General features: G+C 41.3%; 1 protein-coding gene across 4 annotated transcripts in view; it reads right to left on the bottom strand.

The window, feature by feature from the left end:
- The window catches only part of LOC121508726 (hexokinase-1-like), a 43,301-nt gene that overhangs the window by 9,239 nt on the left and 13,955 nt on the right, over nt 1-20,107 (bottom strand). For 3 of the 4 annotated variants that reach the window (XM_041785766.1, XM_041785764.1, XM_041785767.1), the window contains 11 exons: nt 19,471-19,619; nt 14,855-14,974; nt 14,379-14,474; nt 10,192-10,291; nt 9,835-10,018; nt 8,235-8,390; nt 7,804-8,037; nt 4,860-5,164; nt 3,520-3,668; nt 2,157-2,276; nt 1,846-1,941 (listed from right to left, as the gene is read on the bottom strand). In XM_041785766.1, coding sequence (XP_041641700.1) covers nt 1,846-1,941; nt 2,157-2,276; nt 3,520-3,668; nt 4,860-5,164; nt 7,804-8,037; nt 8,235-8,390; nt 9,835-10,018; nt 10,192-10,291; nt 14,379-14,474; nt 14,855-14,974; nt 19,471-19,619 — 1,709 coding nt within the window. Of the gene's footprint in view, nt 1-1,845; nt 1,942-2,156; nt 2,277-3,519; nt 3,669-4,859; nt 5,165-7,803; nt 8,038-8,234; nt 8,391-9,834; nt 10,019-10,191; nt 10,292-14,378; nt 14,475-14,854; nt 14,975-17,385; nt 17,617-17,697; nt 18,952-19,470; nt 19,620-20,107 lie in introns of those variants that run through there. The other variant, XM_041785768.1, reaches the window with a different exon arrangement.

Below are 20,107 nucleotides of genomic sequence, written 5' to 3'. Positions count from 1 at the left end.
TATTTTCTACATATTAATGTGTAATCAATCTTTAAAATTGACCATAGGGCCACAATGAGTTTCAAGAGGTCCACATGTGGCCCACGGGCCGTCAGTTGCCCAACCCTGACCACAAAAATGTTTTTAAGCCCGATTTCAGGTCAGGACTGCCAAAGGAGGAGAGAAATAGCACACGTTTCTGCAGTTAGATAATGTGGTTGTCTTTATCCCGCCCCCTGTCCTTCAGCATCGTCTCACAGGTCATGACGACTGGTCGAGTGCCAATGTGTGGTCCATCATCTGTGTTGGCCGGGTCATGGCATGAATGTTTGGCTCTGTGATGCGTGATTTTAGAGTGGTTGTTCTAAGAGACTAAGAGACTGGGGAGTCTGACCTCAGCTTTAATAATTTAGATCCTAAAATACATCAAATAAGGCCAAAGGTTAAATCAAAAAGCATGTTTCCCCACAAGTTTACATCTTACACCCTGCAGTTGTTGCTGAATGAGTGTTTACAGATGAGTTAATACAGGGATGGCTTCTTTTCAAACACAGAGCACAATGCAGATCACTCAAACTTCCACAGGCTTCACAATAAAATACACAAGCGTTTTCAGAGAGCCGTGAAACTCGGGAGCTCTGCCAAACACATGAAAATACAGGGTATCATCGCTGTCATCACTGCGCTAGTTCTGAGCTTTACACACACTGCAGACACAGACAAACACTCCTCCACATGATCCCAGAGCCGTTCTCCCAGGTGTTAGGACATGCTGTTACCATCACACACCGCTGCAGTCCTGCTCGCTTTACCTGCCGCTTAAAGATTTACTCTCATTATACTTACTGGATCCTCCATCTAGAAGAGTGAAATCACCGTCAGAGACTCAACAAGTGATGACAAGGTTATTAGAGCTTCATGAACACATGAGAAATAAAACGAAATGGTTTTTATAGTGATGCTGTACCAGTTTATTATACACATAGTGGTGATAAGCTGCAGGAAGTTTAGTCATCTTTATGCTGACACTGCAAAATTCAGATCTGTTCAAAGGTGTCAGTAGGCTAGGATTAGCATGTAGCAGCACACAGGGCCTATCATTGATATATGATAGATATTTACACATATAATTTAAAAACTCGGCCCATTAGAAGATTTATTTTTTGCATTTTTAAGTTCTTTGTTTTGACAGCATGTCCGAACTGTATTGATTGCAATTTTAATATCCTGCAGCATGTTTTTACCACACTGCTCTGCTGCTGTTTTCCTCTCTGTCTAGTGCAATGACAATGATTTTCTTGATTCTCTCTCCCTCTCTTCTGTTGATTATGACCTGCATGTTTGTTGCAGTGGTGTCAAAGCTGGTATCGACATAGATTAATTTGACTACAGTCCTCTAGAAGTTTAAATAATCAGTCGCTCTGTTCAGGAGGAACATGAAGCAGCGAGACAAAACAAACACGTTATGCTGGAGTTCTTAAGAGCAGACATCACAATGAAACTGACTGCTGCAGAGCTCAGACAGACTTTTTCATCCAAATGCAACATGAGACAAAAATCTGAGCTACAAAGACAAACTCTGCCCTATGCAGGATGCAATTCTCGATGAAAGCTTGTAAACAGCTTCAATTTGAAGCAAAAAGAAGCATCATTGCATGGGCTAAGAACAAGCCAGTGATTATCTGCAAAACATGACTAAAGTCATACATAATGGTGGTCTTGAATTAGAATAAAATCAAATAATAAAACTTTTGATATTTTCCCAGATAGATTTTTCAGATGCTTTGTGTGCGACTCTGTGTTGCTGCACTTCTACTGCAGCCTCATATCTGAACAGGATCTGATGTACTTCCTGTTTGCAATTACCTCTTTCCTCTTGATGGCTTCCCGCAGAAGCTCGACCACATCCTCACCCTCACAGTCTGTGGCCTTGAAGCCTTTGGTCCAGGTTACAAGGATACCCTGCAGAAAACACAACACTCTTCTTAAAAAACTCCTGACAAAATCATAAACTGATAGCAGAGCATATTACAGCTGTCTAAATGATGCATCTGGGCATCAGACACCAGGTGAGTTTACTCCCTTATACATGGATGTGAAGAGACAGACGCTTCATTGTTATAACCTCTTATTTAATAAAACCGTGCTATTTTTGAGACCGTCTGCAGAGAACGTACTGCGTCCAAGCTGGTCTGGTAGCAGGGGAAGGAGAAGGTGAAGCCCAGCGGCAATCGGGCGCTTTTCATCCCCATGTAGTCCAGGAAGTCAGAGATGCAGTGAACGATGTGGTCAAAGAGCTGCAGAGAGACGTGCCGTTAGTGGTTGATGTTTTTGATGATATCTAGGCCTAACTATACTTTAAGATGCATCCTGGGTATGTTGTGCATCAGTGCAATTAGATGTTTGAGAATCTACAGTAGAGATTCTTTTTTTCCATAAAGGGCAAAGTGCAAATCCAAAGGAATTTCATTTCTTTCCAAATAAATAAAAAACAAAAATCTCCTTAAAAGTAAAACCTTCTTCATTACTCTCCCATTAGGAAAACACACTTTTAACAGCAACTTAAATTTTTTTAAAACTTTAGTCTACAAATAAATCAAGAAGCTTCTTTATACATTATTATTTAAAAAAAAGCATAAAACTATAAAAGTGCAAGGGAAAAAGGATTTTAAAAATACATAATAAATGCTTAGAGGATACTGAGGCCATTTTGCAGCTTTTTTTTTGTTTTGTTTTCTTATTTTTTATTATTATTCTGACTATGTTAATGCTTACAACCTTAAATTAGGAGGGGTCTTTTTATAATAGAATTTTAGTATCAGAACCTGACACAGGTCAATAATAAGCTTAAGACTTTTGGTATTCACTCAGGCTGTTGGTGACTTTACACTTAAACTGGCATTTAAAGGGTTACATTTTTAAAGAAAAAATTATAATATTAATCGATATGTCTAATCAGGCCTGATCTTGACTAATGCAATTGATTTTGTTGTTTTTTTTAATGTACAGCGTTTTTATTTGTATTTATATATATAGTGCCCATTTTGGCCGCTTACACCCTGAGTGTCACAATTTATTAAAATCTTTGAAATTAGAAAAATAAAATGCATAAAAATCAAATTTGTCTCTTTTTATTATTAACATATTCAAGGCTGTAATAATCCCCGTCATGGAAATCCAATTTACATGTAGTTTATGAAAGATATTTCATTTTTTGTGTGTTTTTTTTTAAAGTACAAAAATCAGATAGGGTTGATCTTAAACTGGCATTTAAATGATTACATTTACAAAAAAAAAAATTAATATATAATCAATCTGATCAGGTCTGATCTTGAGTAAAAATATTCATAAAAATATTTATAAAAAATATTCATAATCATGAATATTATTTATTTTATTATTTTTGCACCTGTTGAGTGTTGTAATAATAAAGACTTTATTTAAGCGAAGGAAAGGGCGACCCAGAAAAGATTTCAAATGTCTAAATGTAGGTGTAGGATTAAAATAGTACAAAAAAGGTGTGTGTTAATACTGCTTCACCTCCTCTCCTGTTCCCTGCATGACTTCTATGGGAATGGCGTAGATTTTGTTATGCATCTCCACTGACCGCCTCTTCCCACTGCGAATCTTTACCAGGAGCACACGGAAGTTTGTCCCTCCAAGGTCCAGAGCGAGGAAGTCTCCATTCTCTGAAATATGAAGAAGCATTGAATTCATCCTTTTTTACACAAACTCACCTGGAAATTTGAGACTGTCTGGAAACCTTCTTGAATTCATACGTCGCTCACAGTTTTTCATGATGGAGGAGGAGTGAGGGTTTCAGGAGGTAAGACATGACATTAAAAGGAAACCTTCAGCAGTGACCTCCTGTGGCTTACCCTCCTTGAATCTGCTTCAGTAAAGCTCTCTAGGAACAGCCTGACCTTTCAGCTGTGACCTCCTGTGGCTTGCCCTCCTTGAATCTGCTTCAGTAAAGCTCTCTAGGAACAGCCTGACCTTTCAGCTGTGACCTCCTGTGGCTTGCCCTCCTTGAATCTGCTTCAGTAAAGCTCTCTAGGAACAGCCTGACCTTTCAGCTGTGACCTCCTGTGGCTTGCCCTCCTAATGGAGAGTGTCAGTGATTGTCCTCTGGACATCTGTCCAGTCAGCAGTCTTCCCCATGATTGTGGTTGTGTGAACTGAACCAGAGTTAGAGAACAGACTCAGGAAGCTTTTGCAGGTGTTTGGAGTTAGTCAGCTGATCTGAGCTCTTTAAGGACTGAAATAAGTGACAAGAAACGCGACTTTTACTCATCATTCTAATGTTCTGAGATACCGTTTTCCTTTAATGGGCAATTATCATCAAGATTAAAACAAAAACCTTAGCCTCTTAGCTTGTGGCTAGGTGTCCCAGCATGCATTGCGCTGAGGCTGGTGGTGCCTCTTTTAAAGCTTTTCTCCCTCGTCCTGTCTGTTCTCCTCTTGGCTCTGCACCCTCCACTGTCTTGTCTAAACTGGCTCAGGCCTGTGATTTTAATCTCAGCCAGCAGAGAAGTGACAGCGCTTTGGCTTGATCTTTGTGGGTCTCTTTTAACAATGTGGATCAACCTGCTTCAGGTGTTTTCTACACGTCTGCAGCTGTGATTGTAGAGAGGAGCTGGGAGACAAACCTTTGCTTTAATTGGAGTGCACATTCAGGAGCCTCAACTGAACTTTTAAGTAAGTTATGAAAGGAGGAGTCCTGCCATGAACCACGCCAGAGAGGATGACTCAGATAATGTACAGCTGTTTAATCTCCTTGTCAGTTTTGTGACCTGGTAAGGCAAGTTTAAAGACATTATCTCATTACAGCTGAAGCATTTCTACCTCTGTTCTCTGTGCTTGTTCCTGTTTTCAGTCACCTGTTCCGTCCGGTGTACTCCTCACATAGGTGGGCAGCATTTTCACCGTGGCTTCCTTGTGGGTGTCCTTCTTCAGGCCCCTCTCGATCTCCACCCTCATGCGTTTCTTCACTTCTAACAGCTGCGCTTTGCTCAGCCTGAACTCAGCCAACGTCTGCTGAATCTGGCGCGCCTGCTCCGTCAAACGGTACGCCACTGCCGTCACCATGGCCGCCCCTTTCGCACTCCCACTCTCTGACAGCAGGAAGCGGACATCTGAGTCTGGGACCAGGCGCCGCACCGTCTTATGAAGGCGGCGTGCGTATCTGTGCAAAGAGCAGGGGGATATGTACGGATTAGATGGACGTGTTTGGAGAAGAAACTCAGTGTTCATCTTTGTCACTGTGTGAAGCAGTGATACTCAACCAAAGAGCCAAAGTGTTGAAAAATAAGTTTGAAAGAGCCACAATCCAAGGGATGAAAAGTGGTAAAAACCACTCGAAGTAGCACTAACAATAAGTTAAAGGTCGCAAAAATGGGTGAAAAGCGGCAAAAATGGGTTAAAAATTGGAAGGAAAAGTGGAAAAAGGGTCAGAAAGTAGCAAAAATGGGTTAGAAGTGACAAAAATTGCAGTTACAGGTGGCAAAAAATGAGTGAAAAGTGACTGAAATGGACAAAAAGCAGTCAAGAGTGGCAAAACAGGCAACAAACGAGGAAACAAGTGGTATTTAATGGCAAAAGGTAGCTAAAATAGGTGAATAGTGGCACAAATGGGATAAAAGTGGCTAAAAGAAGTGGCAAATAGGTAACAAGTGGTATTTAATGGCAAACGGCAGCTTAAAAGGGCAAAAGCTGGCAAAAAAAATTTGTGAAAAAGGGCAAAAATGGGATAAGAGCTGCAAAAAGAGTAGGCAAAAATGGGGGGAAACTAGGAAAAAAGGGGTATTCAATGACAAAAAGTAGCTTAAATGGGTGAGAATGGGGGGTGTAAAAACGGCAAAAATGGGCAAAAAAGTTGCTAAAAACAGTGTCAAAATGGATGAAAAAGTAGGGAGAAAAGTGGTAATAAAACACAAAGATAGCCTAAATGGGCAACAAATGGGTATAAAGTTGCATAAAAGTGGCAAAAATGGGCAAAACGTAGGGAAAAGGGGTATTAAATGGCAAAGGGTAGCTTAAATGGATGAAAATGTGGGGGGAAGGGGGATAAATGGGATAAAAGTGGCAAAAAATGGTGAAAAGGGCAAAATGGGAAAAGAGAGGCAAAATGAAGTGGCAAAATGGGGAAAAAACTAGGAAAAAGGTGGTATTTAATGACAACGGGTAGCTAAAATGGGTGGAAATGGGGAGAGAAAAGAGTGAAAAGAGCAAAAATGGGCTAAAAGTGGCAAAAAATGGGTAAAAAGTTGAAAAAAAAAGAGTGTCAAAATGGATGAAAACATAGGAAAAAAAGTGGTAATAAACGACAAAGATAACCTAAATGGAAAAAAATTGGATAAAAATGGCAAAAACAGGTAAAAAGTTGCAAAAAAAGTGGCTAAAATGGGCATTAAGTAGGAAAAAAGTGGTATTTAAGGACAAAAGGCAGCTTAAATGGGTGTAGATGGAGAGAATAAAGGGTGAAAAGGGCAAAATGGGATAAAGGTGAGAAAACATGGGTTAAAAGTTGCAAAAAAGAGTGTCAAAATGGATAAAAAAGTAGGGAAAAAAGTGGTAATAAATGGCAAAAGATGGGCAAAAATGGCAAAAATGGGTAAAAAGTAGGAAAAAAAAGTGGTATTCAACGGCAAAGGGTAGCTTAAATGGGCGAAAAGTGGCAAAAAATGGTGAAAAGGGCAAAAATGGGATAAGAGTGGCAAAAAATGGGTAAAAGGTTGTAAAAAAAAGAGAGTCAAAATGGGTGACAAAGTAGGAAAAAAGTGAAATTAAATGGCAAAAGTTAGCCTAAATGGACAAAAATTGGATAAAAAATAGGAAAAAATGTGGTATTCAATGGCAAAAGGTAGCTTAATGGGGTGAAAGGTAAGCAAAAAGTTTCCCTTTTTAAGGATTTCTGGGGGAATAATATTAAAAATAAAGACATAAAAGAGCCACATGTTGAGTATCACTGGTGTAAAGTAACTGCTCTCATTCAGGACGGCCCGTGAAGAAGCCTGTGTGCTGAGCCCTTCCTCCAGTTCAGACTCAAGATTCATGACATGAGGACCTGAAACTCACAAACGCTTGCTACAGATGGCTCTTCAATATTATATATATATATATTATACATTCGCCATCACCATCGTAGCACGGCAGCTAAAATTCACAGCACATTTAAACAGAAATGCTTTGGTGGCTCAGTCATGTCACAACAAAGATATCTGAAGGGAACGGTTAACATTCAGCCCCTACAGCCTCAAAGTTCTCATGTTTTAGCTCCTTCTAGCAGGCTCTGATAGAGGAGACAGGTGTGTTTATGGCTGAAGGTTCTGTGTTAAACATGAAAAACAAAAAAAACAACAGATGTAATCATCTCCAAAATTCACAGCATGATTCCAGGAAATAAAATATTCCACTTTGAGCAAACGTGTTGACTCTTATAGCTTTCAGAACTCATGTTGCACAGTCAGTCTAATTGCAACTGTGATGTCAGGCTGTGCAATAACATACTCTCATAAAAGGCTGCAGTAATTGTTGTATTCAGTAGTAATGTAAAGGTTTGCACAAATGCATGCAGAAATATCAAGTTATTTTGAAAGCAGTTCTGCAAAAACTTCAGTTTTTGTCTTTTTATGCCACTACATGTCTGAATGTTTTGAAGTGAGAAATGCAAACCTCAAAAGGATAGAAATGACTAAATGTGACCAAAACTAAAATGCATTTCATTTAAAGACTAAGACTAAGAACAGCTGCCAAACTGAACACTGATGCAGCATCCCTGCTCTGTCGTCTCTGGTCTCGGTCTCTGCGATAAAGAGTACTCACTGAGGGTGCATCTTGTACAGCGACCCGTCGATGCCCACCGTGGTGCGGAGGCGTGCCACTCCTTTGTTTTCCTTCAGGCGTGAGAGGATTCCTCCCAGCGTGGCAGCGATCAGATTTGCTGAGCGGAAGGAGACGATGGTGCACACGTGCTGCACGGCGAGACAGTCTTCGTCTGAAGGCTCCACTCCGAGTCTCGTCAGGATTTCCATACATTTCTTTAGTCCCTCTTTAGTCCTGAAATGACAGACGTTATAAAAGAGACGATTCTGGAGGATGAAGACAGAAAACCCTCGCTAGTATGTTACTCAGGCGGTCCCATACACTCATGCCCTTATAGGTGGTAAAATAGCATCACTGTAATGTCTAAACACATCTTAGCCTATAACAAGGTTGTGTTTCTCATTGCACTGCCAGCTGTTCTCCTCACTCACTTCTCGATGGCAGAAACGTGTTTGGTCTCGATCTTTCCTTTCGTCAGGAGCTCCGGGGTGATCCGCCCCTCAAACAGCAGACCCTCTTTGGCCATCTTGACCAGGATGAGTCGAACCAGCTCTCCCATGTACATCCCACTGGCCATCTTTTCAAACCTGAGGAGGGGAAACAGCAGCATTCAAATCAAGGATGCTCTTTAAACAAACTCAGTCTCATGGATCTTAGAGTAGAGAAGTGAGCAGTTAAAGCTTGATGCCTGATGCTGTGTGACTCGTCCACTGAGTTTTTAAAGGTGAATGAGACATGAAGGAGCAGAGGTGGATTTATTTGACATCACTGTGGCTGCAGGGAGAAAACATCTAAAGAGGCATTTTTATTTTATGTTCTAAAACTCTCTGCTTAAGGACTCTGCAGACTCCTTCCTACTTTAATGGCTCTGATTTATTCTGATAGTGAATGCTGTAGTTCACTGATCATTAACTGGAGGCCTGAGGGCCATATCAGGCCCCCCGGAGCTTTCTATCCAGCCCCAGAGGATCATTACATTCAGAAAAGATGTTGTGGTTTTCGGGGTATTGTTTGGCTTTAAATGTCTGCAGCTGTTAAATCCAAGATTGATATAATAACATTTAATACTGTAAAAGTTTTAAATGACTGAACATTTGATCTGTTTTTACAGAAATTCACTTGTCAGCCTTTATAAGTACTGCACGCTGCACTGATCCGCCTGTCAATCTCACGCTCCCTTTTACAAGACCCTGAGATACTTGAACTCCTTCACCCGAGGCAGAGACTCCACACCCAGAGGGAGCCATCCAGCGTTTTCCGGCAGAGAAGCATGGCCTCAGATAAACCAATAAAGGGTTAAACATCCACGGGGGTGAATACTCTTTAGAGGGATCTGCTTCTTTTTAATTAGACAACAAAAAGAATTAACATGCATCTAAATCAGTTTGGCTGTGCATAAAAAAATGTCTTGAACTGTGTCCATCAATAATAAATTTCACCTAGCATAAAGTTTGTGGACATTAAGCCACTTTCTATGTTTTTACAAGATAAATCTGCTGCATTTGACATGTAGACTGGCATTTAAAGGGCTAAAAATCTAATGGTTATCTATATTTCTTACTTGATGAACATTACTAGAGCCGGTGAAAAGATCTGAGTCTTATAAAGCAGAAAAATATCCATTTGTAGTCATTTTAGTGCAGTTTTTGGCTCTGATTTGCCAAAGTTTACTAAAGGATTTTAGCTGATAGTTAAATTTTGTGCAGACCTAAAACTTCAGTCCTTAAAACACAATTTAAAGTTTGAGGATGAAGAAATTTAAAAAGTCCACAGTTGAAACAGGCTTTAAAGTGGAAAAGAAAAAAAGACTTGAGCTGATGTAGGTCTGTTGGTCCAGACTGAAACTCCACTAACTTTAATCTCCATCAGCCAATATTTAAAGCTGGTACAGGCAGATTTAAACCAAAATATTGGTTGTAAACATGCATGCACCATGCATCACTAAAAACATCCACATCAGCTGAAAACCTGACTGCTAGCTCCGTTAATCCTGATTCAAACCAAAGAAAACTGCTCTGATGAAACTCTTACAGCTGCTTCCCCGGGTTGATCGATCCTCTGTCGATCTCACGGTCAAACTCTGTCCGAATGTCCTCCAGGGACCCGTCGTCGCCAAAAGCCCCCCACTCCGTGTTGATGCACATCCGGCCTTCGTCTCCTTCCACCAGGTCGATGTGACGCAGCTCCTCCATGTAGCAGGCGTTCGTCCCTGTACCTGAAAGGATGCAGAGCTGCATGACTGTAGAGCTCAGAGAGCAGGAGCATCATCCTGATGGAGGCTCGTTAGCTGCTCCTCTGGCGCCCCCTCATGTCCACATGTGAGTATTGCTCTGCTCACAGTAAACCTGGGTGCCCACTGATAAAGATAAAAAAAACATCCGTGTTTACCAATAATGATGCCGACTTCACAGCGCTGGTCGTCAAATCCGCAGGTCATCATGGTGCCAGTTGTGTCATTCACCACCGCCATGATGTCCGCCTCATAATCCTGAAAGATCGGATTATGTTTGAGTCAGAGGCTGCTTCATGGACACAAGCAGACATTTAGAAACCACCGATCCTGACTCACTGAACCTTTGACAAGAGTGAATGTTTGATTTACCCTTCCATAAAAATTCAGTTTGATCGTTAGACCTCAGACTCTCAGAGGTCTAAGCTCATCTCAGTAACTGAGATTTAGAGCATAAAGAAGGAGCCTGGAGTGGATAAATATAGGGTTTAATAGAACAAATAAGGCCCAGCGTTCAGACACCGAGTGCCTGCCCTGGCTAGGGATGGGCATCATTGATTATTATTGATAGGGGTGTCAGGTCCAGTCCTTATTGATACCACTATCAGTATTTTTCTGTTGTTTGGTGGAAAGACAAAAAGTTGTCTAGTCCAGCGGTTCTCAGATGGTGTGGCACGGTACGCTAGTGTGCCTTAGACTAGTCTAGGTGTGCCTTGGGGATCTGGCTGGACCCCTGAGAACCCCAGAGAATGGACCCCCCCCCAGTTGTGATTTATTGATGTGTGTGTGTGTTGGATCAGTAGCATTGGTGCTAGCATCCTGGCTAACAGTTCCCTCATTTGGCAAGCCATTATCGAGTTAAAATTGGTGTTGAAATGATCATTATTCATGCTACTTTTAACCAAGTTAACCAATTTTTCTACCCATTTTGCCACTAATGTTGTCAACTTAAACCATTTTTGCTGCTTTTTTGCAATTTTGCAACTTTTAGAAAATAAATTTTAACAACTTTTTTGAAACTTTTTGCCACATTTAACACATTTTTGCTACCTTTTTGATGGTTTTTGCCTACTTTTGCTATTATTTGGACAATTTTTGCCTATTTTTTCATCTCTTTTTACCACATTTTACCAACTTTAACCCTTTTTTGCCACTTTTCTGCCACTTGTAACCTATTTTGTCACCTTTTTAACTTTCAACCCATTTTTGCCACCGTCTTGCCAATTTTTGCTCACTTTGCCTTTGTTTGGCCATTTTTTGACCAAGGTTGCCCATTTTTAAAATCTCTTTTAACCTATTTTTACCACCTTTATACAACATTTAACCCTTTTTGGCCACTCGTAACCCATTTTTGGCATCTTTTTGACACTTTCAACATGTTTTTGCCACTATTAACCATTTTTTTTTGGCCCTCTATGCTGATTGTTAACCATTTTTGATTTTGTTTTTCCACTTTTAACCCAATTTTGCCATGTTTTACCATCACTTTCAACCAATTTTGCCACCTTTCAGGCCCCTTTTGCCACCCCCAGTTGTCTGGGCCCCAGTGACCTCTCCCCTTTATCCCCCTTATGGGCCACCTTGACTGTTATATTATTGAAAAGTCTATTTTGTATTGATATGAATATGGTGTGCCTTGGCCAAACAAAGTTGAAAACCACTGGTCTAAGCTGGGTAGAGCTTGAATTAAAGTCTAAAAGGTTATGATTGCTGTTTCTATTTTAAACTGATGAAAACAAAAACATGCAGTTGTTACAACTGTTTCTGCATTTTTATTAGAAATAAAGAATTTACTTTTGAACAAATCATGATATTTTATTTCTGTTCCCCTAATTGTCATTTTACCGAGCTGACCTTGAATGCATCATAATATAACTGTCCATTGGCTCGTTAAGCCCACTAATTAATTGATTGTGCTGATTTCACACAGATTTGAACGCTGGATTCATGTTTTTCACTGAGACCTGCTGGAGAGTTTGAGAGCGTTTAACAGCGATTTTAGGGGCCACATTTGAATTTAAAGGGATATTTGGGGATTTTTGAGGTTAGGAGATACGAGGTGCTTGGCTATAGTAGTGGCGTTAGCCTCCAGTGATTTCTGTGAACGTTGATCCTGTGGTTATTACGAGCTCAGAGGGATCCGCGGCATAGTGAACGAAGATGGGAACGTTTTATCCACGTAATTTAACCAGTTTTATGTAAAAATAGGCCAATAAAATCTGTTGGCTCGCCTGCACGCTGTGTTGAAAACGTACAAAACACTTAATTTCTCCCAAAGAAACCCTCTGTGTCAGGCCCTATATGATGCAGCCTGCAGACCCACACAGCTGATCAGAGGATGTCAGAGCACGGTGGAAGGAGGGTTTTTGGGGAGAAATTAAGATGGATATTTTACAATAATGGATAACATTCAACACTTTAAATCAATTTTAAATTTGTCTTAGCTCATGTTTTTTTGGGAAGCATCATGGGACTCCCCCGGCAGTGTTTCGGGTGGTGTCCAGAGGCTGTCAGGTGTTACTCACATAAAACCGAAGCACTGGAGAATGCAGACGTTAATCTGCAGAAAGGATTTAGCCTGCAGTGCTACCACTGTTAGCATTAGCCTCATTCTGCAAACCAGTTTTTCATCATTCAGTGTGGCGTTGGTTTACAGAATGCATTCATTTAACTTCAGACTAGTCAGCTTAACAGGATCAGATGAGAAATTAATGGCAAAAGGTGACTTAATTGCTCAAGATGTTGCAAAAAAAAATTTTAAAAAAGAGCAAAAATGGGGTTAAAGTGTCAAAAAGAAGGGCCAAAAATGGGCAAAAAAATAGAGGGAGTATTGAATGGTGAAAGGTAGCTTAAATGGGTAAAATGTGGCAAAAAAATGTGAAAAAGGGCAAAAATGGGCAAAGAAGTGGCAAAAAGAATACGCAAAAAAGGAAACAAGTGGTATTTCATGGAAAAAGGTAGCTTATTGGCTGAAAAGTGGCAAAAAAGGTTAAAAAAGAGTAAAAATGGGCAAAAAATAGGAAAAAATGGGTCTTTGATGGCAAAAGGTAGCTGAAATGTGCCAAAAGTGGCAAAAAAATGGTGAAAACAGGCAAAAATGAGATAAAAGTGGAAAAAATAGGGAAAAGGCGGCAAAAAGAAGTTGCAAAATGGCCCCAAAAATAAGAAAAAAGGGGTGTTTAATGGCAAAAAATAGCTTAAATGGGTGAAAAGTGGCAAAAATGGTGAAATGGCAAAAAGTTTCCCTTTTTTGAGGTTTTCTGGGGGAATAATATTAAAAATGAACACATAAAAGAGCCTCATGTGGCTCCAGAGCCACACGTTGAGTATCACTGAATTAAACGCTCAGGGACATCCCTATTGTTGAATTAGATTCACAGTGCTGATTATGTTTCCCCTGCAGGAACTGATGTATGTTTTCAAACTGGCAATGATTAAATGACATTAAGTCACAGAGCCAACAGGACTCAGTAGCAGTACTGATGAATGAAAACGTCTTTGATTCCCAGGCAGAGCAGGGTCTGACAGCTCCATCTTTAGATGTGATCCGTCATTCCTGATTGAGCTGGCTCCTTTAGTGAGCGACGGGCGCTGGCTCTCATTTTAAAGACAGTTTCCTTATTTCCTACATTTTTGTTTCAGTTTTAAAGATATTAGAAAGCAAACTGGTACCAGTGAAGAACTGTGAGCCAGCTGCAAGAGAATTCCCATCCCTCTGAGCGAGGCTGGACGGACAAAAATAAAGCCGTGCTTCTTGTGGACTAGTCCATAACTGCAGTCCGGGGCAGTCTCTAGTGCGTGCCAGTGTGCTTTACATCCTCAGTAGCTAATCCAGTTTAGCTGAAACATCCCTGTGTGACGTCTGAGCTGTCAGATATCAAACTGTTTTAACAGAGGTGCATCCACACGCAGCATTAACGATGGCCACTGTTTATCTGAATGCCATAATCATGTTTAAATCATGCTAATGCACTGTAAACATTAAGGGGAAGAACATCTTGACCTGTGACTGACTTGAAGCCCTTACGAAAACCCCAAATGTCTTCATATGGACAAAATAGTAGCAAGTTAAATCTATTTAGAAACATAAATCCATAAAATAGAGCATTACTGCATGGTAAAATGGTGTGAAATGTATTTAAAATCCTGATTTGTTGCAGAAGAACTGGTATTAAAGCTGTAGTAGGCTTACACTGTTTATCTTTGTTACAGGTGTGCAGTTCTGACTCTTAATTGAAAAGAAAAGCTTTATAATATTTACCCTCATTAGCTATGATTGCTTCTGAAATCCTAAATCCTCCCCTGCATGTTTTAAAAGTGTGTTGAAAAGACAAAACAAACTCACCCCTCGTTTCTTGATGGCTTTGTTCAGCAGTTTGACCACGTCCATGCCTTCGACACCGCTGGCTTTAAACTTCTTTGTCCATGTCACTAAGACGGCCTGTAAAACAGGACGTTTTATTAGGACAAACTCTGAGATTCACTAAGACAGGCTTGGCAAAACCAGACCAGTCTGTTCATTATCATTCCAACCACAGCGGCTGTTCCCAACAACACATTCTCTTACATTTCTTCCTGATGGAGCGGTTGGTATAATTACACAATATTTAGCTTTTCAGATGAGGTGTAATTACAGGAGAACTGCTCGGATATTCCATCTATATTCTCCTGTTTTTAATGCATCCACATGACCTGGAACAGCAAACATCCAGGTCTCACAACAAAACACAGACCACATACTGAAGAAGATAGTTCAACAGATGATTATTACACATTAAGAGCTCTGACTTGAGAATAAGATGCTTTCAGTGAAGTGTTTACCTCATCTAGTTTGGTCTGGACGCACGGGAAAGAGAAGGTAAATCCTACAGGGAGCTTTTTATCCTTGATGCTTTGTTTCTCCATGAAGTCGCCCAGACAGTCTGCAACGTGGTCGAAGAGCTGCAGAGAGAAAACAAGCCTTAACACTGCAGAAGAACAAGATACCAGAACCTCTGACCAAAAGTTCAACATTTGCATGAAATCTAAACTGGAAAAGTTCTCATTCAGTGGGCCATATCAAAATCCCAACTTATAAAGGGTCACTATGAGGACATGGACTTGTGAACCCTAGTTTTGGTCTGATGTGTTCAGTTTTGTGTTTGAGCCCGGAGGGGAAGCTCAGCTTGACAGCCAGCTGATGCCGATTATCGCCTCCCGGCTCCCACAGCCAATCACAGCTCTTTCTCTCGTCACAGCAGTGTATTTAAATATGAAGTACTTCTCACTGATCCCTGTTTGAATTAAAACTGCTGCACCATGCTGCTGCTGGCAAAGCTTCACCTCCTCCACCCCAGCCTCCTCCTTTATAGACTAAAGCTTCCCCTCCTCCATCCGAGCCTCCTCCTTTATAGACTAAAGCTTCACCTCCTCCACCCCAGCCTCCTCCTTTATAGACTAAAGCTTCATCTCCGTCTTTATAGACTAAAGCTTCACCTCCTCCACCCCAGCCTCCTCCTTTATAGACTAAAGCTTCATCTCTGTCTTTATAGACTAAAGCTTCACCTCCTCCAGGCCAGCCTCCTCATCTATAGACTAAAGCTTCACCTGCTCCACCCCAGCCTCCTCCTTTATAGACTAAAGCTTCATCTCTGTCTTTATAGACTAAAGCTTCACCTCCTCCAGGCCAGCCTCCTCATCTATAGACTAAAGCTTCACCTCCTCCACCCCAGCCTCCTCCTTTATAGACTAAAGCTTCACCCCCTCCACCCCAGCCGCCTCCTTTATGGACTAAAGCTTCACCTCCTCCACCCCAGCCTTCTCCTTTATAGATTAAAGCTTCCCCTCCTCCACCCCAGCCTCCTCCTTTATAGATTAAAGCTTCACCTCCTCCACCCCAGCCTCCTCCTTTATAGACTAAAGCTTCCCCTCCTCCACCCGAGCCTCCTCCTTTATAGACTAAAGCTTCACCTCCTCCACCCCAGCCTCCTCCTTTATAGACTAAAGCTTCATCTCCGTCTTTATAGACTAAAGCTTCACCTCCTACACCCCAGCCTCCTCCTTTATAGACTAAAGCTTCATCTCCGTCTTTATAGACTAAAGCTTCACCTCCTCCAGCCCAGCCTCCTCATCTATAGACTAAAGCTTCACCTCCTCCACCCCAGCCTCCTCCTTTATAGACTAAAGCTTCACCCCCTCCACCCCAGCCCCCTCCTTTATGGACTAAAGCTTCACCTCCTCCACCCCAGCCTTCTCCTTTATAGATTAAAGCTTCCCCTCCTCCACCCCAGCCTCCTCCTTTATAGACTAAAGCTTCATCTCCGTCTTTATAGACTAAAGCTTCACCTCCTCCACCCCAGCCTCCTCCTTTATAGACTAAAGCTTCATCTCCGTCTTTATAGACTAAAGCTTCACCTCTTCCACCCCAGCCTTCTCCTTTATAGACTAAAGCTTCACCTCCTCCACCCCAGCCTCCTCCTTTATAGACTAAAGCTTCCCCTCCTCCACCCTATCCTCCTCCTTTATAGACTAAAGCTTCACCTCCTCCACCCCAGCCTCTCCTTTATAGACTAAATATATATTATTATAGACTTATTCCCTTTTTGCAACTTGTAATCCATTTTACCTGCTTTTATCTTTTTTCCACTTCTTTTTTGTCACTTTTTGCTACTTTTATCAAGTTTTTGCCCATTTTTGACACTTTATCCTACTTTTTGCAATTAATTTGCCAATTTTTTTTACCATTTTTTACCACTTTTGCCCATTTAAGCGACCTTTTGCCATTAAATGCCATTTTTCCCATTTTGCCACTCTTTGATGGTTTGTGCCCATTTTCCCACCTTTTCGCTGATTTTTTTTAGTCACTTTTCACTCTTTTTTTTTGCTGCTTTTTGACCATTTTTGTTACTCATTTTTTTTGTCACTTTTAACCCCTTTTCACCCACTTTTGTCTGCTTTATGACCATGGCTTTATATTAACTTTTTTGCACACTGGCCACTGTGGCTACCTGTTTTTGAACAGTTATTAGCCACTAAGCATTTCCACTAGCCACAGTTTTGTTGTTGGGAAGCTACGTGCTGTAGGCTATATTGGGAACGTCTGGTATGAGACAAAACACATGCTCCATTTCCCTCTTTAATGGATATTTAGCTCATACCAATATTAAAACACTGTTAATACAGCTGGTTCATAAACATATCTAATTCTCAGGCAGACAAATGTCCACTAGAGAATGCTGAGGTTGTGACACTGACAAATTCCACTGGCCAAAGTGGCTAGTTGGCTGGTGTAAATGTCAAGCCCTGCTTGTGACCCCTTTTGCCCCCTTTAACTTATTTTTAATGACACTTTAACCCCTTTTTCCACTTCTCACCTCTTAGGTTGTGGCTCTTTCAACTGTGTTTTTCAACAGTTTGGCTCTTTGTTTAGGCAGGGTTGAGTAAGGCTGGTTTGGACTCTCCTGAGTCATTGGTATTTTGTCACTTCCTGTTGATAGTGAATGTCATGTGGCTGTATCCTGATTGTTTTTATCATTATAGTTTGGCCACTAAACTTGACACGGTCAGAGTTTATCGTGCTTTCTTCTCCTGAGCTCGCTGGAGTCCTGGAACGGTTCAAATATGCAGCTTTAACTCGAATCCCGGTCATTCTGGATCTCCTTAAACAAAACCTCTTTGTCAGTCACCTCCGTCAGCCCGTCCTGTTCCTGCCCAGCTGTCCCGCTGACATTTCATTAACCAGCATCTGTCTGCGTATCTCCATCTGCTCTGAACCAATCACACGGCCGCACACAGACGCTCATGTTTGGGTTATCATGTTACCGTACGGCTGCCAGCTGTTCTCCACAAGTTCACTGAAGGTCAGCGTGGCGTCTGACTTCACTCCAGCCTTTATTCGCCGTGTTACTGAGAAGGTCGTTTTATACTTGCCTGACCTTCAGGCTGACCTTAAAACTATGACGGAGCTTTTGGCATGGAGGCGACAAAAACAGAGGATATTTACATGGAAACAGTCTGGATGTCTGTGTGGTGTACAGGTTTTTTTTGTTCCTGTTGAATAAACAGAGTCCAGCATGTTCAGATAACATGTCATACATTTTTTAGCTTTATTCTAACACCTCAAAGTTTCCAGACCCTTATTTTCTTAAGGTTGGCTTCACAGCAAATGAATTTAAAATCTTTGATAATTTCAAAACTCTGATAAAAGGACAGCTTCGAGACATTTTTACAATAAAAAACTCTAAATGCACCACAATATTTTATCTGTTGGGGTAGGACCCAGAGGTGGGCTGTGGAGCCGTTTCCAGGTTGTGCCTGACAAAAAATGTGCCATGAAGTCTGTGCAATCACAAATAAACCTGGAATTAGGTGGAAAATGTGCAAGCTTAGGTCTTCTACTTCACCATGAAGCTTTAATTTCCTTTTCTTAGCCAGTTTAGTCCACCTTTAGTTATAAAACAACTGTTGAATTTACTTCTAGAGGTACAACTAGATCAAATGCGGACATTTCCCAACTACAGGCACATTCAGCCAATCTGGTATGTTACCGTCACACTGTAGGATTGTGGGTAATGTTGTACTGTTGCATTATGTGAAGCAGATGGAATTGCCAGTCTGTCGTCATGCAAAGCTCCAATGCACAGTTGCGCAGAGCCGAAAACGGTTTGGACTGATGAGCATCATTTGAGGAGAAGAAGGCGGGAGCTGTTAGCGATGGCTGCCTCCAGCGTAGCGGTTAGCTTGGATGTAGCTGTAGCATAGCAGCAGTTTAATCACCATGGTAGCCATTAGCTTGGATGTAGCAGCAGGTTAATCTGACCTCAACAACATTTCTTCAACAGGCCACACTGAGAGCTTCTCTTAGCAGAGACGGTGTTTTCTGCACATCTCCTGATTGGCTTTGTTACTGACAAGCTCCTACCTCAGTTTGCTTTGTCACTCTGATTGGCCCGTCATGAATGTGACACGGAGAATGTTCCTCCAATCACCTTCAGAGAGTTCTCCTTGACCGGGCGTGCGTCTTTCAAACTCCATAAACTCCAGAACTTTGAATAGAAACACACCCAAAATGCTGCTGGGATTGAAGTTACTCATGTCTGCCATCTCCTGGTGTAAAGTGGTAAAAGAGCAGACCTCCGCCATTAGCCCTATCCCCCAAAAGTAAAGCATCCTTTAAAAACTCCTGGATCCAGACGGTAATCTGGGTCACTCCCAAAATCGTATTAGTTCTTCCTTACGCCATTTCTGACATTTCCTGAAAATTTCATCAAAATCCATCTTTGACTTTTTGAGTTATGTTGCTAACAAACAAATGAACTAACAAACTGTGCAGATCACATGACCTCCTTGGCGGAGGTAATAATCCCGAGTGTATCCTAGCTAAACTGAGACACTTGAAGAGTTAAATACAGCACACACAAGCTCTAACACAGTTTATATGAATAAATAATGTGGTTTACCCGTGAGCCGCTGCCGTGGATGATGTCATCAGGAGTCTCATAAACCTGGCTCTCCATCTGAACCGGCTGTTTCTTGTCTTGTGTCACCTTGACACGCAGGATCCGGAAATTCGACCCTCCAAGGTCCAGAGCGATGAAGTCGCCTTTTTCTGTCAAAACGAGAGCACAGACGAGGTTCACAGGTTTTAAAACGACACAAAGATAAAACGGCTATTTCATTTATCATGACTAATACTCCTCTGTTTGCTCTGAGCAGCATTACTCTGCCTCCAGTGTATCTCCAGAGATTTAGACCCATGTCCTGTGGCTTTTCACTCACTCACCACCCAGGAACAATAAAATCTAGAGCAGCATGTACCACAGAGCACTTCATGTGATTATCTGCAACTATAAAGGAAGATTCTCAGCCACCAAGTCCTCTCACTTAGAGGAAATCTGATGCACGGCCATGTAGGCTTATATTTGAACTGTGCTGAATCTGTCTCAGCCATAAAGGACTGTTTCGATCTTATCCAGTAAAATGAAGATTATAAAATATGACAAGTATAATGTCAGTAGTAGAAATTAAACTGCAAGTGTGTTCCCTTCAGTCTGCACTCTCAGCGTGTTTGCATGATCAAGGATATTTTATTTATTC

This window comes from Cheilinus undulatus, linkage group 4 (genome assembly GCF_018320785.1).
Source record: "Cheilinus undulatus linkage group 4, ASM1832078v1, whole genome shotgun sequence".
Taxonomy (NCBI): Eukaryota; Metazoa; Chordata; class Actinopteri; order Labriformes; family Labridae; genus Cheilinus; species Cheilinus undulatus.
Note: the sequence above shows the minus strand (reverse complement) of the source record. Positions and strands in the feature narration are given on the sequence as shown.